General features: G+C 45.5%; 1 protein-coding gene across 4 annotated transcripts in view; it reads left to right on the top strand.

Annotated features, from left to right (window-relative positions):
• Nucleotides 1-17607, top strand: part of crtc3 (CREB regulated transcription coactivator 3) — a 71691-nt gene extending 54084 nt beyond the window's left edge. For 2 of the 4 annotated variants that reach the window (XM_075466939.1, XM_075466938.1), the window contains exons 11-15: nucleotides 2583-2818; nucleotides 5449-5868; nucleotides 9651-9734; nucleotides 10962-11169; nucleotides 14657-17607. In XM_075466939.1, the coding sequence (XP_075323054.1) occupies nucleotides 2583-2818; nucleotides 5449-5868; nucleotides 9651-9734; nucleotides 10962-11169; nucleotides 14657-14862 (1154 nt within the window). In that variant the 3' untranslated portion in view covers nucleotides 14863-17607. The remainder of the gene's footprint in view (nucleotides 1-2582; nucleotides 2819-5448; nucleotides 5869-9650; nucleotides 9735-10961; nucleotides 11170-14656) is intronic. The other 2 variants (XM_075466941.1, XM_075466940.1) reach the window with 1 other exon arrangement.
• Nucleotides 17608-17864: the final 257 nt, after the last annotated feature.

Genomic DNA, 17864 nt, shown 5'->3' with positions numbered 1-17864 from the left:
ATATGAAATGCTCAAACAGAGCATTTGATATGAGAGCAGACATGGAAACACTGGGCTGAGGTAAAATAACCAAGCCAACCACAACAGCATTCACGTATTACTTTCAGGTTTGTCCAGCACATTAAACACTTGTTGCTTTATTTTCAAAAATTCATGGACAAAGTCGCCAAGTTGTAAGTAAGCAGAGCTCAATGTTTTTCACAACCGCCGCATGCTAACATGCTAAACTGTTCTACAAGTGGGCCTGTTGTGAGAAAACTGTGCCTTTGTAAATACTAGGACTGGGCAACGATTAAAATTAATCACATGATTTCCCTGATTAATCACGATTAATCTGAGACCATGGTCTTCGGCCGGAAAAGGGTGGAATGCTCTCTCCGGGTCGGGAATGAGATCCTTCCCCAAGTGGAGGAGTTCAAGTATCTCGGGGTCTTGTTCACGAGTGAGGGACGAATGGAGCAGGAGATTGACAGACGGATTGGTGCGGCGTCTGCAGTGATGCGGGCTCTGCACCGGCCCGTCGTGGTGAAGAAGGAGCTGAGCCAGAAGGCGAAGCTCTCGATTTACCGGTCAATCTATGTTCCTACCCTCACCTATGGTCACGAGCTGTGGGTAGTGACCGAAAGAACGAGATCGCGAATACAAGCGGCCGAAATGAGTTTCCTGCGCAGGGTGTCTGGGCTCTCCCTTAGAGATAGGGTGAGAAGCTCGGTCATCCGGGAGGGGCTCGGAGTAGAACCGCTGCTCCTCCGCATCGAGAGGAGTCAGATGAGGTGGCTCGGGCATCTGGTGAGAATGCCTCCTGGACGCCTCCCTGGTGAGGTGTTCCGGGCCCGTCCCACTGGGAGGAGGCCCCGGGGAAGACCCAGGACACGTTGGAGAGACTATGTCTCTCGGCTGGCCTGGGAACGCCTCGGGGTCCCCCCAGAAGAGCTGGAGGAAGTGGCCGGGGACAGGGACGTCTGGGTCTCTTTGCTCAAGCTGCTGCCCCCGCGACCCGATCCCCGGACCAGCGGAAGATAATGGATGGATGGATGGAATCACGATTAATCGCATTTGTACGCAAAATCCAAAAATGAATTCAAAAGTAGTGTATAGCTTTTTAGCATTTAGTTTTATTTTAAATGTGCTGCCATATGAATGAAAGTGCCATAACATTTGTTGTGCAAACACACTTTTAACATCAGCATCTTTCTGTAGTTTTTATGTAGAAGCCTCGCTCCACTGTCTGTTTCCTTGAATGACTTGCTGCTATCAGTTGTGTGTTTTGCCTTTAAGTGATATTTTAGACTGGAACTACTACGCTGAGAAGACAATTCAACTTGGCTGTAAATGAAGGAGTTTTTTTTTTTTTAAATTTATTTTGAAATGCGTGCTTTTATGTTGAAACAAGTAAAACAGGAAGTAGCGCCGGTTAGCTCCGTGAGCTTCACACAGAGACCGAGGAGCACCTGTAGCGGTGATGTTACCTGCTAGTTAATTTGTATTTTATTACTCCATGCTTCGTGGTGTTTGCTGTAACTATGTGAATGTGATGCATTCAACAGACTTTTACAATAATAAAACCTGCGTTAATGCGCGATAAAATATTTATCGCGTAAAATAATTAGCAAGTGAACGCGATAATAACGAGTTCTTGTTCCAGTTCCTGTTGCGGCTTCAAGAACTATTAATGTTCATTATCTCATGTGTGTAAAAGGTGATGAACACCCGTCTACGCTTCTGTACGTCTTCCAGAAGTTGCTCATGAGGTGTAACAGATAGCGGGGTGAAGGCAACTTCCAGATTAATCTAAAATGAGGATGAAGGGATGATGGGTGCATCATCTTTTTTTTTTTTGTACACCGAATACACAGAGACTCTTGTTTCTTCTCACCAAGCAGTTTATTCTTTGTCTTGCATCTTTTAAATGAGTAACACTCTTTTTCAACTTTGTCTTCTTTTTTTAGTGTTGCCGGGCGCCATAGCTTAACTGAGTTATTTGATTTTACTCCCATCTTTGAACGCGAGCGCATTCTCTTTGTGATTTCCAGAGAAGTGAGTCACCATCTGTGGGGGATTGGGTCAGTTTGAACAAGCTGAAAGTTTGTTCCAGTGTTAAACTTTTAATGTGGGAACGGCTGCTCCGGCGTTTCGGAGCCGGTCCCGGACTTCTCTGCCAGGCGACCATACATTATTGATAAGTCGTTTAAAGGCTCTCTCTGTCTCCGACTTCCTCACTCTGAACTCTGCCGTTTGATCCGATCACACCCACTGCTGCTCCCTTTCACTCTCTCCTCTTTGTGCGTGTTGCTGGGCTCGCACGTCCGACACAGTTCAGCTTGGCCGAGCACCAAAGTGACGGAGGAATTTTGACCCTCTTTTGGTCGCTACAATCGTCTCTTTTCTTTTCCCCCTGCTCCCCATCTTTCTCTTCCTCACCCAGTCGCACAATAAAGTCCAGTGTTTTGTGTCGGGGACTGGAGAGCATTCTGGAAAAATCCAGTACATGCACGCACACAACTACCACAAGCGCTCCTCATTTCCACCCAGATGAATTCGAAGCCTGTCTGATTTAGGGTGTGTTGTTTTCTTTGTTGCAGGTCTCTCCTCCTCATTGAGCAATCCCTCCATTCAGGCTTCCCTCAACAACTGCCAGCTGCAGTCATCGCTCAGCAATCCCTCCATCAGCTCGTCCCTGCGTCTGTCCAGCAACTCGCCCCGTCGGCGGCCGACTCCCATCAGCCCGCTCACGCTGTCTCCGGGAGCCGAGCAGCGCAGGGGCCTGGCCAAGCAGCTGTCTCCCACCATGTCCCCCTCGCTGTCCCCCATCACACAGGTGCACTCAGAGTATTTTGCTTGTAAAAAAAATTAGGGCTGGGCAACGATTAAAATGTTTCATCTAATTAATCTCATGATTTCCCTGATTAATCACGATTAATCGCATTTGTACGCAAAATCCAAAAATTAATTTAAAAGTAGTGTATAGCTTTTAGCATTTAGCTTTATTTTAAATGTGCTGCCATATGAATGAAAGTGCCATAACATTTGTTGTGCAAACACACTTTTAACATCAGCATCTTTCTGTAGTTTTTATGTAGAAGCCTCGCTCCACTGTCTGTTTCCTTGAATGACTTGCTGCTATCAGTTGTGTGCTTTGCCTTTAAGTGATATTTTAGACTGGAACTACTACGCTGAGAAGACAATTCAACTTGTCTGTGAATGCAGGAGTTTTTTTAAAAAATTGTGAGAATGCATTAAGCATTCTCACTATTAAGTTCCTGTTTCTCTTTATTATTCCGTATTATTCCGCCGTTTTTCGGCATTCAACTACTTCAGCATACTTTCAGCTATTTCAACAAATTTGGTATCAAAATGTTCAGCTCTTTCAGCTCTTGATGGGAATGTTTTTTTGGTGTTTCTAACTTTTCAACTTTTTAAGATATTAAGCTTTTTGTTCAACTTTTTTCCCCATTAAAAGTAATGGTAAATCTTCAAATCCTTTCAAATCCTTCAAATCCTTTCAAATCTTTTCAAATCTTAACTGCTTCAGCATACTTTCAGCTAGAGACACCATTCAAATTTTAAAATGTTCATAAGACATTCACCTATTACCAATTGTTTCATCTTTTAAAAATATTCGGCCAATTTTGAAATATGACAGTTTCAAAAATATGAAAATTAAGTTCTTCAAATCCTTATCTTCAAATCCTTTCAAATCCTTCAAATTCTTTAAAATCGTAACTGCTTCAGCATACTTTCAGCTAGAGACACCATTCAAATTTTAAAATGTTCATAAGACATTCAGCTATTACAAAATGTTTCAGCTTTTAAAAATATTCGGCCAATTTTGAAAAATGACAGTTTAAAAAATATGAAAATTAAGTTCCTTCTTGGATTTTAGAGTGAGACATTCAGCAGTGCGAAAAGTTTCAACTTTTCAAACAAATTACCATAACTTTCATACAGTTTAACTGAGAGAAACAAATTATACCTTAAAATGTAGGAAAACTTATCCTCTTTCAGCCAATGTAACTCCCAAAGAGCTCACATGGAGATTTTGAACTATGAGCCTTTAAGCTTGAACAAATTCTGACGAAATCTGCCATTTTTGAATCAGCTTCAAGTGTTTCAAACTGCTTCGATTTAAATATAGTTCACTCCACAGATGTAAAACTACTTTGCTAACTTCCTCTAAGCCTTCTGCTTCTAATGGTGTTAAAATTATTTTTCTAGCTGCTCAGCTTTTCTCACAAGATGTATTTGAAGTCAGTGTTCGGCGTCATTTCTCTCCCGCGATCGGCGGGCGGCCGTCTCATCTCTCCATATATGTTGTGTGTGTTCAAACTGCTTCGATTTAAATATAGTTCACTCCGCAGATGTAAAACTACTTTTCTTAGTTCCTCTAAGCCTTCTGCTTCTAACGGTGTTAAAATTATTTTTCTAGCTTGTCAACTTTTGTCACAGGACATGTTCGAAGACAGTCTGCGCCTCAGATTTGTCCCGCGGCTGCAGCAGCCTCGCTCTATATGCACCATCAGTTTAACAGAACGGAATGGCCTAATGGTAACACTAACGCCCTTTCTTGCGGGTGGCCTGGGTTCAAGCCCCAGCATGTTAGATGAAATTTCTTTTATTTTTTATTTTTATTTATTTTTTTTTTTTTTTAACTATTTAAGCATACTTTCAGCCATTTCAACTGTTTCTAGCTTAAGTTTATCTTCAAATCCTTTCAAATCCTAACTACTTCAGCATACTTTCAGCTAGAGACACCATTCAAATTTTAAAATGTTCAAATCTTTTAGCTTCTTAAGATTTTTTAGCAAGGATGTTCAGCTCTTGCATTCTCACAGCTATTTCGCAGGAACAGCTCTTTCTAGTTTATTTTGAAATACATGCTTTTATGTTGAAACAAGTAAAACAGGAAGTAGCGCCGGTTAGCTCTGTGAGTTTCACACAGAGACCGAGGAGCACCTATAGCGGTGATGTCCAACTTTAAAATGAAAATGGCCGAGTAAAAGTTCCCTACCCTTCTCCATGTTTGGTGGATCCTTAGCAGAAAGCAACAGACTTTTACAATAATAAAAGCTGCCTTAATGCGCAATCAAATATTTATCTATTATTATTATATATCTAATATAGTTATATTTATCGTTAACGCGATAATAACGAGTTAACTCGCCCAGCCCTAAAGAAAATAATATATATTCAGGGTCTAAAGCTGTTGTTACTCCAGTTTAAAAGTGCTAAATGAAGAGCTCAAACGAGATGAAATGAGAGTTGATCCCCTGAAGAATGAAAATTCCTACGGGTGCAGAATAAAAACAGTAGTTCAACTGTTCTTTCCTTGTTTTGATGGCTGAAGCAGTGACACTGCAGTCAGAATAAATAACTTCTAAGCCCCATGAAGTCTGTGAAAGTTGCAGTTGGTCTGTAGTGACTCCTGCTGGCTCTCTCTGGTCTTTGTAGGGAGTTGCTTTGGACACCAGCAACATGCCAAGGGAGCCGCCCCCACCCTACCCGCTCTACCAGCAGTCCCAGCATGCAGTGGATCAGGGACGACAACAACAGCAGCAACAACATCAGCAGCAGCAGCAACATCAGCAGCAGCAACAACATCAACATCAGCAGCAACAACATCAGCAGCAACAACATCAGCAGCAACAACATCAGCAGCAACAACATCAGCAGCAACAACATCAGCAGCAACAACATCAGCAGCAACAACATCAACAGCAACATCATCAGCAGCAGCAACAACATCAGCAGCAGCAACAACAGCAGCAGCAGCAGCAGCAGCAACATCAGCATCAACAGCAACATCATCAGCAACAGCAGCAGCCTGTGTCGCCACTACAAAACATCCAACTGGACTTCAATGTAGGCCAAGTAAGTGCTGGAAAGAGCGTCCACGTCAGTGTGTGTTTGTGTGCCGAAATGAATGTGGGAGCTTTGTGATTCAGCAGTTTCATTTACTGTGTTTTTAGAGCTAATTATGAACACATCTGTAAACTGACTGACCGACGGATCCTTCCAGCTGTGGTTCTTATTGGATTTGCTTTATTGCTTGTACATTTTGGCTCCATCACCTACACCCTCACACGTTCTAATTTTGTTTTGATCTTTTTTTATGATATTGCACACGGTGAGCAAGGATGGGAAATGTTAAGAATTTAGCAATTCCGGTTCCATTATCGATATCGATTCGGTTCCTTGTCGGTTCTCTTAATGATTCTCATCCGGTTACATATAGTACAAATATAGTACAAATGGCACAGAGCAGGTGTGGGCATACTTATTGCCCCCCGGCTGTGCGCCTGTACATTGGGGTTTACCCCGGTGGACGAGAGGGTAGCCTCCCTCCGCCTTAGGGTGGGGGGGGCGAGTCCTGACTGTTGTTTGTGCTTATGCACCGAACAGCAGTTCAGAGTACCCACACTTTTTGCGGGTCCCTGGAGGAGGCACTGGAGAGTACTCCTCCGGGAGAGTCCCTCGTCCTGCTGGGGGACTTCAATGCTCACGTGGGCAATGACAGTGAGACCTGGAGGGGCGTGATTGGGAGGAACGGCCCCCCCGATCTGAATCAGAGTGGTGTTTTGTTGTTGGACTTCTGTGCTTGTCACGGACTGTCCATAACGAACACCATGTTCAGGCATAAGGGTGTCCATATGTGCACTTGGCACCAGGACACCCTAGGCCGCAGCTCGAAGATCGACTTTGTGGTCGTATCGTCGGACTTGCGGCCGTATGTCCTGGACACTCGGGTGAAGAGAGGGGCGGAGCTGTCAACTGATCACCACCTGGTGGTGAGTTGGCTCCGCTGGTGGGGGAGGAAGCCGGTCAGACCTGGCAGGCCCAAACGTATTGTGAGGGTCTGCTGGGAACGTCTGGCGGAATCCACTGTCAGAAGGAGTTTCAACTCCCACCTCCGGCAGAGCTTCAACCATGTCCCGGGGGAGGTAGGGGACATTGAGCCCGAATGGGCCATGTTCCGTGCCTCCATTGTTGAGGCGGCCGACCGGAGCTGTGGCCGTAAGGTGGTCGGTGCCTGTCGTGGCGGCAACCCCCGAACCCGCTGGTGGACACCAGTGGTGAGGGAAGCCGTCAAGCTGAAGAAGGAGTCCTATCGGGCCTTTTTGGCCAGTGGGACTCTGGAAGCAGCTGATGGGTACCGACAGGCCAAGCGGAACGCAGCCTCGGCGGTTGCTGAGGCAAAAACTCGGGCTTGGGAGGAGTTCGGGGAGGCCATGGAGAACGACTTCCAGACGGCCTCGAAGAGTTTCTGGTCCACCATCCGGTGGCTCGGGGGGAAAGCGGTGCCCCGTCAACACCGTGTATGGTGAGGGCGGGGCTCTGCTGACTTCAACTAGTGACGTCGTGAGTCGGTGGGGGGAATACTTCGAGGGCCTCCTCAATCCTACCGACACGCCTTCCGATGAGGAAGCAGAGTTGGGGGGCTCGGACGTGGGGCCTCCCATTTCTGGGGCTGAGGTTGCCGAGGTGGGTAAAAAATTCCTCAGTGGCAAGGCCCCAGGGGTGGATGAGGTCCGTCCTGAGTTCCTCAAGGCTCTGGATGTTGTGGGGCTGTCTTGGTTGACACGCCTCTGCAGCATCACGTGGACATCGGGGGCAGTGCCTCTGGACTGGCAGATCGGGGTGGTGGTCCCCCTCTTTAAAAAGGGGGACCGGAGGGTGTGTTCCAACTATAGGGGGATCACACTCCTCAGCCTCCCTGGTAAGGTCTATTCGGGGGTACTGGAGAGGAGGATCCGCAGGATAGTCGAATCTCGGATTCAGGAGGTGCAGTGTGGTTTTCGTCCTGGCCGTGGAACAGTGGACCAGCTCTATACCCTCCGCAGGATCCTGGAGGGAGCATGGGAGTTCGCCCAACCGGTCTACATGTGTTTTGTGGACTTGGAGAAGGCGTTCGACCGTGTCCCTCGGGGACTCTTGTGGGGGGTGCTCCGGGAGTATGGAGGACTCCTTGATATGGGCTGTTCGGTCTCTGTATGACCGGTGTCAGAGTTTGGTCCGCATTGCCGGCAGTAAGTCGGACATGTTTCCTGTGAGGGTTGGACTCCGTCAGGGCTGCCCTTTGTCACCGATTCTGTTCATAATTTTTATGGACAGAATTTCTAGGCGCAATCAGGGCGTTGAGGGGGTCCGTTTTGGCGACCTCAGAATCGGGTCTCTGCTCTTTGCGGACGATTTGGTTCTGTTAGCATCGTCGGGTCGTGACCTTCAGCTCTCACTGGAGTGGTTCGCAGCCGAGTGTGAAGCGGCTGGAATGAGAATCAGCACCTCCAAATCTGAGACCATGGTCTTCGGCCGGAAAAGGGTGGAATGCTCTCTCCGGGTCGGGAATGAGATCCTTCCCCAAGTGGAGGAGTTCAAGTATCTCGGGGTCTTGTTCACGAGTGAGGGACGAATGGAGCAGGAGATTGACAGGCGGATCGGTGCGGCGTCTGCAGTGATGTGGGCTCTGCACCGGCCCGTCGTGGTGAAGAAGGAGCTGAGCCAGAAGGCGAAGCTCTCGAAGCGTAGATAGCAAATAACATCCATAATTTCGAACCACCTCCAAGCACAGCCTCCTCACTAACAACGCAGAGCAGAGCCTGGAACCGGTCCTGTGTGCTCAGTACCCCAAGCAGAAGGGTTACAGAATGATAACGGGTTCAATGGGACCAGTACGCTTTAGTGGAAACACTGAAATAAGCGAACCGTTTTGAACCGACCCGTACCGGACTGCATAGTGGAAACGAGGCTAAAGTCGCTATCATTATTACAATGAACCGGAACTGGAAGTTTTACGTTACCTGGGACTTTTGAGACGGAAGACGCTGTGCCACAAGCTCCCCCGCGAGAGTCACCGCCGTTGCTTAACAGCGAGTCAAAGACTTTACATTCGTGCAGAGTAACTGCATGCTGTGTGGTCAAATGTTTCAACATGTTGGAGGTATTTCCCCCTTTGATGTGATCACAGCTCTGCACGTGTTGATACTGGCCCTAGTATTGTGCTTTTTGGTGAAATTTAACCAAACTTTGGAGCGCTTCTGCCTCGACGCCATGTTGGAAACATTCCGAGCCAAAAGACTAAGCGTGCACATGATGTCATCGCGCAAATGTGTCAGACATTAGCAGAACCTATAAACGGGATCGTTAGGCAGGCGGATTAACGATTCCACGGAATCGAACTACTGGGAGCCGGTTCTGGATTCCCATTCCTAATGGTGAAGCTATCAATTTCTACAAAGAAGACTATTTTTAGCTGACGTTAATTTAAATAATCAATTAAAATCATCTATAACACGTTTAAAAATGGCAGATTTAGTTTTTTTTTTTGGCCACATTGCTCAGCTCTGCCTTAAGGTGAGTGTAGAATGATGGGAAAAAAGCTTTATAGCAGTGGTTCCCAGTCCAGTTCCTGGTGTCTCACATACATGATTCAGATGAATGGGCCATTTATTTTATCTTGATGAGGAGCTGACACATGTAAATCATGTGTGCTGGAGCAGGAAAATGGCTACAACATGCCGTGCAGGAGGAAGGGGAAACACCGGCTTATCGTAGAAATGAATTATTGCTTTATGGCAAACAAAGCCTGTCCTGCTGTACCTCATTGTGAATCGGGTCATAATTTATCAAATGCATCCTTCTTTCTTCTCTGACAGCACAACAGTATGGCGACACTCTTCAATGATCCCTTCATGGAGCAACAGTTCTTTAACCGCCAGAGCAAGACCCTCCCCTATCAGGTGAGACAAAGATGGTTAAACGCCAGAAAAGTGCGCTTTTCCAGTGCGAGGTGAGCTGCAAAGAGACGTTTAAAACTAGAGTTGTTAAATAGCAAATCGTATCGGGTAAAAACTAGGGCTGGGCAACGATTAAAATATTTAATCTAATTAATCACATGATTTCCCTGATTAATCACGATTAATCACATTTGTACGCAAAATCCAAAAATTAATTCAAAAGTAGCGTATAGCTTTTAGCATTTAGTTTTATTTTAAATGTGCTGCCATATGAATGAAAGTGCCATAACATTTGTTGTGCAAACACACTTTTAACATCAGCATCTTTCTGTAGTTTTTATGTAGAAGCCTCGCTCCACTGTCTGTTTCCTTGAATGACTTGCTGCTATCAGTTGTGTGTTTTGCCTTTAAGTGATATTTTAGACTGGAACTACTACGCTGAGAAGACAATTCAACTTGGCAGAGTTTACAGATGACTTTGGTTCTGTCGACTCCGCCGTCTGGAAGAACTTTAAAATGAAAACGGCCGAGTAAAAGTTCCGTACTCTTCTCCATGTTTGGTGGATCCGCCGATTACTTTCTTTTCCGGTTCCACAGCAGACAGCAACAGACTTTTACAAAATAAAAGCCTGTGAGCAACAGACTTTTACAAAATAAAAGCCTGTGAGCAACAGACTTTTATAATAATAAAATAAATAATAAAACAGGGGTGGTCTGTGGCGTAGTGGGTTGAGCAGGCGCCCCATATACAGATGCTATAGTCCTCGCTGCAGCTGGCCCCGGTTCGAGTCCCACATCCCAAACTTTCCTATCCATTAAAGGCACAAAAGCCTTAATTAACTGCGTTAATGTGCGATGAAATATTTATCGGCGTTAAATAATAACGAGTTAACTCGCCCAGCCCCAGTAAAAATGCTTTTGGGTTTATAATTCCACAGGAGTTACAGCAAGAAGTAAAGACGAGAAAATCTCAAAAGAAAAGTCCCGACAGACTTTTTACAGCGACAGTCAGAACAGTTACAGCAGAAGTTACTCTGGGGGGGGTCAGTTCATAGCTTACTTCCTAAACAGGCTAACAGTGGGTTTCCATGTCTCTGCATTCAGCTGTGGTGTAGATGCCTTTTTATGTGTGCTGTCACTGTTGTGGGAAAATAGTTTTAGCATGGCAGGAATTCGACTGCCAGTTCAGCTCACTCACTCTGTGTTTTCTCTCCACCATCTGCCGGCCAGTTGGACCAGTTCGGTCTGTTGGAAAACGCCATGAGCTCCACGGCGGGGGGGTCTTGCCTCGATCCGTCGTCCTCCTCGCTTTACTACTCCCAGGTCGCTCTGTCAGGGTTGGGCGGCAGCCACGGCAGCCTGCAGGACCCCATGCACATGAGGTCCAACATGCTGTACTCTAACTGCAGCGGAGGGCTGCCCAACATCATCCTCACCGGTGAGTCCGTAGCATCCCAGGGTGTCTGGGCTCCTCTAGAGACGCCTCTTTATTCGTGTTTGGCTGCAGAAGCTCTGAGAGGCCAGTGAGGGAGAAAGATAGTTGCTTCTCCATACATCTTGGGTCAGGTTGGGGTGTGGAGACTGCCACAGGTTGAGGGCACGAGTAGAGCAAACATATTAGTCCAGTGCTCAGGTCTCTGCACTGGCTTCCTGTCGCTCAGAGAATAGACTTTAAAACAGCTCAAGTCTCTTCATGGTCCAGCACCAAAGTACATCTCTGACATGTTAGAGCCACATGAACCCACTGGGGCTCTGAGAGCCTCAGGGAGGGGTCTCCTGCTGGGGCCCAGAGTCAGGACTAAACAAGCTGAGGCTGCGTTTCAGTTTGATGCTCCATTTCAGTTTGATGCTCCTTACATCTGGAAGTCTTCCAGAAGATGTGAGACAGGCCTCAGCTCTGACAATGTTTAAATCCAGGCTGAAAACAGTTCTGTTTAGCTGTGCATATGACACCTGAAAGGGTTTTATCTGCACTCTTCGCTTTTAAATTAATTAATTAATGATTATTTTTATGTTTAATTTGCCTTCTTGTGATTTTATGTAGCTGTAAAGCACTTTGAATTGTGCTCTTACAAATAAACCTGCCTTGCCTGGAGCCCAAACATAATGTCCATAATGAAAGATCGTCTGGGTTTTTCCTTGAATGTCATGTAACATAATTGTTAGGACTTACATTCGCTTTCCTCTGTAATTGGTGTGAATCGAGAAGAAACAATATGTTTTGATGGGATTTGTCTTGTATTTTTGGACTGCTTGGGAAGTAATTATGGTGACATGAAAAAGCTGTTACAACTGCAGTTTCTGCGTTCCACTCTGTATTTAAATTAGATCTTTAAACACGCAGTAAAACATCCTGAATCATTACTGTGCAACACTGGGCATCCCTTCACTCATAATTCATGTTGTGTGTCATCAGCTAAGATGTCGTAAACTATGCTACAGCTGTCAGGTATCTTCAAAAATTTAGCATGTAATTGAAACTCATGGCAAGATTTTTGTCCCAGGGATTGGTATCCTAGAACAGGGATGTCCACATCCGGTCCTGGAGGCTGTGTTCGAAACCGCATACTTCTCCTACTACTCATACTAACTTTTTGAGTTAGTAAGCGAGTTTGAGTAAGCGATAAGTTCCCGGATGCATACTAGATTCTCTGAAATGTTGGGTATGCATCATGAGGTTACTACTCATACTCAAACTACCCAAGACAGACATCCCAAGTCTCCCGGAAGGTCCGGGAGTCTCCCTGATATTGATAGTTAATCACGGATGCCCGCGAGTCGGATAAAATATCCCGAATTTTAGACTATTCGAGGGAGTTTTTTTTTTTTTTTTTTTTTTTCAATGCGAGTGAGAGCGTGCAGGCAATAAAATAACTCGTGCAACTTGCGCGTTTCGACTGCGCAGGCACGAGAGAGAGAGAGGGGTGTGGGGAGAGGTTGCTTTTGAAACTTGTCTGTCCAAAGCGACGCTCTGTTCAACGAGCGTCCAGGGCGACTGCTTGTCGGGGGGGGGGGGGGGATGAGGAGGAGGAGGAAGAGACTGAGTCATCTCCCTGAAATGAGTTTTTGGAACTTCTGCCAAGATGCAACATAACGTGACGTCGCCGATCGTCATTTCCTGTCAAAACGGCAGTTTCAAGCTAGCTACAACGAGGGTAGGTTCACTTCCTGTTTTCAAAACAAAAGCACCAATTGTATCGTAATGGCTTTCCCTATGAGAAAAGGCAACGGGTATTTTATTTTGTGAAAATAACCTGAAGTGCATTGCTCACTGCGGCTAGCTTTGGTAGCGCCAAATTTGTGGGAACAAAATTGTAAATAGCCGGTATTTTGTCAGGTTTTCAACACGTTGGGGATCTAAACGACTACTTTCTCACCTGAAAATGTTTCAAAGCGAAATCAGCTTCAGGCCGACTGATTTTAGCTCGGGCTGGAGCAAAATGCATTGTGGGTAAACGCTCTGCATACTGTCTGATCGGTCAGTATGTAGTATGCGGTTTCAAACACAGCCCTTGACAGTCTTTTGAAAAGATCCATTTCATCTGAATCAGGTGTGTTGAAGCAGGGAACATCTAAAACCTGCAGGACAGCGGCCCTCAAGGACCAGATGTGGACATCCTTGTTCTAGAAGATGATATTTAGAGATGAGCCAGTGGAGAATTTCCTCTGAGTGGGGAGATGACTGAGAGATTAAACATCTGATCAGAAGATTCAAACTACCACAAACAGAACTAATCTCCATTCTAGCTAAGAGAAAGACTGATGTTGATGTTACATAATAAGGTTCCTCAAGTGTTTGGAGCACGTCATCGCATGGAACAGCCACTAGGGAGCAGTTGAACTGGGCAGGTTGGTTGTGTAAACCAAGGACAGACCAAAACAAGCGGCTGAAAGAAGCTAAAAATGCCTTTTAATGGATAGACAGTTGGAGAGAGAGACATGCAGCAAAGGGCCGTCCGGTGCGGGACTCGAACCTGGGCCAGCTGCAGCGAGGACTATAGCCTCTGTACATGGGGCGGCTGCTTAACCCACTACACCACCGACCGTCCCCAATTAACCCTATTATATTGTATTCTATTCATATATTTATCTTATTCATATTTATCTTTATATATTTATCTTCCATGTATTTGTTTAAAAATAATATTTATAAAAAAAATGAAAATTTCCCCTCAGGTGCTGATATCTTGGTAGCCTGGGTGCCAGCCGAACTTAGCCCCGCCCATAAAATTTGGGGTCGGGAAGTTCGGTCTGGCTCTGCTCAGTTGGGAAATCATTATGCCCGACATCAAAACATTCGACCCAATCAGATTGCCAGGGCGGGCTTTATACGATGATGGACAGATGATCAACAGGTACATTATCGACTACGTCACTAAAGAGCGCTTGGTTTGAATTCGTTTGAAACAAACATGGCTGCCGCTGGAGAGCTAGGGTGTGTAGATTCTGCCACATTGCATTCGTTTTGAAAGACGAACAGAGGAACGCGATAAAGGCTTTTATCGATAGAAAATATGTTTTTGCCGTCCTTCCAACAACAAGTGTGTGTTGCTTAATCTACGTCACATACTACGTTGCTCTGATTGGTTGTAGGTCTATCCAATTGAGCCAAGAGGCATTTTTTCTCCTGGTTCGGTTGAAACACGCCCCATACTCAAATCTCTATTGAGCGGTATCAGACTCACATTCTGACTAGAATCGTGAGTATGACGTAGTCAGGCTAGTATCTTGGTCTATTCAGGGCTAAACTTTGAGAAACAGCACTGAGGCGGCTTTAAAAAAAAAAAGAAGAAGAAGAAAAAGAGCTGCGATGACTAACGATGAGCGCAGCGTTGGTGTCAGCTGCAGCGAGAGGAAGTGTTTTTTTTTGTTTTTTTTTCCCGAACTTGTGGAAACATTCACCCACCATCATCTGTCTCTTTCAGATGACTCCAACCCGAGTCTGTCGAAGGACATCAGCAGCGCTCTGTCCACGGTGCCCGAATGCTTCGACTCGGAGGGAGGCTTCCCGTTGGAGGACGAGCTGCGCATCGAGCCCCTCAGCCTGGACGGTCTGAGCATGCTCAGTGACCCCGACATGGTGCTGCCGGACCCGTCTGTGGAGGACACCTTCCGCAGCGACAGACTCTGAGCACACAGAGCGTCCCACAGTGGGAGGAAGAGGCACACACACGCACACACACACACACACACACACACACACACACACACACACACACACACACACACACTTGCAGTGTATAGTGTACAAATCTGATTATGCATGCAGACAATCTCTATAGGGCCACTGTGCATGCGTCCACTGCCACTACGATTGGTTAAATGTGAAAGACCTGAGCAGCATGCGCACCTTTTTAAAAGGAGACTCGTGAACAGACTGTTTACACCCAAAGTTACCCCGAACCGCGCTGGAGCTCACCTTCGTCTGATATGATTTGAAACGATGCGGTTGTGGGTTTAAAAAAAAAAACCCGACACGGGGAGCAGATGCAAGTGTTTTTGCCTCCTCCGGACAGCTTCTACCCCCTCAAACCAAAAAAAAAAAAAAAAAAAAAGACTCGGAGGAACACGTGAAGCCATTCAGAGAGGAGCCCAAAAAAGTCCTCCCGCTTCTTTCTCTCATCACCAACTCGCAGCAGCCCCCCCCCCCTGAAGCCATGGCAACACCGTAACCACGGTTACGCACCGTGGCAACCCGACGGCCACGCTGGAAAGCAGTAAAAAAAAGAAGATGCAGACGCGTAATAACCTCCGTTTCTTACAGCAGAAGCGGAGCAGCTCGTTGTGGTAAAGTTGAATCCAGCTGCAGCTTCGGTAGACATGAAGAACAGGAAGGATCTTTGTTTTCAGATCGATTTCTTTGCATATGGTGTCAGATTATTTTTCAAATGTTTGCCACAGATTTATAATATATAGACGTATAGATATATATATATATATATATTCATATATATGCCTCAAATTTTAGTCTGATTAGTGTGTATTTTCAAATGAGACAAAAAGGGCAAACTGTTTACAAAGATGAGATTTTAATAAATGAATATCAGCGATTATTATTATTTTTTTTAATTTCCAATTGAGAAATGAAATTTCTGAAAGATGTATTAAATGAATGCAATATTTTTCCTTGCAAATTTGGTCGAACATCTACTTTTCCTCCTCCGGCACAACTCCGACAGCACTGGGACGATGACGCATCATAATCAATTTTCTTTTTTTTAAATGTTTTAAGAGAATACTTTTAAATGTCTGATTTTATTTCACATTTTGTACTGACTTGTAAAGGCGCTTGTGTTGTACTTCAGATCTTTTTTTGTGAATAAGGGCATGCACTGTGCTACTGTGGTTGGAGTGTATCCCACACTGTCGTTGTTGGCTTTCTGTCCCTTTTTGTTACAGGAGTTTTAGTAAAGCGCCGGCACACAGAGCCACTCTGTGGCCGCACAGAGAGCAGGTCGGGGCTGTGTGGACATTGGACATCATGTAAAATTGCACTTAAAACTCTTTTGCACTAATTGGTTCACGTGGTGTCGGCTGATATTTTTCCACCTGATAACCCATAGAAGTGGAAGGAAGCAGCCAGATTCCAGATCTGAGCTGAGGCGAGGAAGCGGAGCAGGCCGTGCTTCCCGAGCTTCGACCACGTCGTCCTGTGATGGTATGTTTTCTAAGGAGCTCACGCTTGGAGTTGGTTATGTAACAGCGCAGCCGTGTCGGGCATCCAGTGCCCCCTTGTGTCACTATCGCTGAACTCAAAGAGCGACTTTCTTCTTTTATTTTGTCCCTAAAGTTTGCTCTTGTACCTATGCAACGCAGTAACAAAGTAAGTGAACCTGTTGAACAGGTGCAGCTTGCACTTTATGCAGTGTAACACGGCCTGCTTTTTTACTTACACCATGTAAGGGATCAAATTAGCCAGAAATCACAATATTACATGTGTCCATGTCCACGGCGTGCGTCGCCTCTGCGTCTGCATCGAACCGATCAACCGGAGAGTTTGGGATGAGCGATCGGAAGGCTTTTTCTCTTCCTTCCTGCAGTCCGGAGGTGGCGCTGTGTGCGCTGTAGGCCTGCTCTGTGCGGGTGAAACATTCAGATCCACCCAAATGGGAGGTTGTTTTTATAAGGGTTCATATTCAGTTTTTATTATTTGACCTGCTCCGGTTTCTCCCTTTCTTTTTGATTTTGTTTCTTATTGCATTTGTCCCTCTCTTCAGCCTGTTTCCGGCCTGTTTCCGGCCTGTTTCTGGCCTGTTTCCGGCCCTTTTCAGGCCTGTTTCCGGCCTGTTTGCGGCCCTTTTCAGGCCTGTTTCCGGCCTGTTTCCGGCCTGTTTCCGGCCCTTTTCAGGCCTGTTTCCAGCCTGTTTCCGGCCCTTTTCAGGCCTGTTTCTGGCCTGTTTCTGGCCTGTTTCCAGCCTGTTTCCGGCCTGTTTCTGGCCTGTTTCTGGCCCTTTTCAGGCCTGTTTCTGGCCTGTTTCCGGCCCTTTTCAGGCCTGTTTCTGGCCTGTTTCCAGCCTGTTTCCTGCCGTCTCAACGCCTGCCTTCTGCTGCCTTACTTTGTTGTGTTTTCATATTCCAGAAGTTACCTGCATCGGCTGATAATCACTACCCTTTTAGCTTTAGCTCTCTTTTATCCGCCCGTGGTTGTTTTCTGTCACTTAAGTCATTGTCTAATTTTGTTTTTTTTTTGTCTTTTTTTTTTTAGTTGCATATTAAAATGTACAGTTCTGTTATTTAAAAAAAAATGTTTATGTCCACTAGTGTTACTTTTTTTTTTTTTTAAATGTCATTTGAGTTCATTTTCCCTCAAGATATAAAATTTTATTGGTTTGTAATGTATGTTCTAGTGCTTATCTTTCTGATTTAATATAAACAATAAACCTCTGTACTGTGTATTAGGTGTAAGAAGTCTGTTGACTTTAAATACGGCCGGGTGTAGTGATCCTTCCCGCCAGCAGATGGCAGTAGTAGCTCAGACCTACGAGCAACACGTCACATTTTGGAGGAAGAATTTATCCACAAGTCCTCGTTAGAAAATAAGGATTCAACATTCAGCGATAGATGGTGATTGATAGTAGAAACATGGACTCATCTTGTCCATCAACATCTGCACAAATGTGCAAATGAGTCTGC

Source organism: Odontesthes bonariensis, chromosome 1 (assembly GCF_027942865.1).
Source record: "Odontesthes bonariensis isolate fOdoBon6 chromosome 1, fOdoBon6.hap1, whole genome shotgun sequence".
NCBI lineage: Eukaryota > Metazoa > Chordata > Actinopteri > Atheriniformes > Atherinopsidae > Odontesthes > Odontesthes bonariensis.
This window is presented reverse-complemented; position numbering and strand designations above follow the sequence as displayed.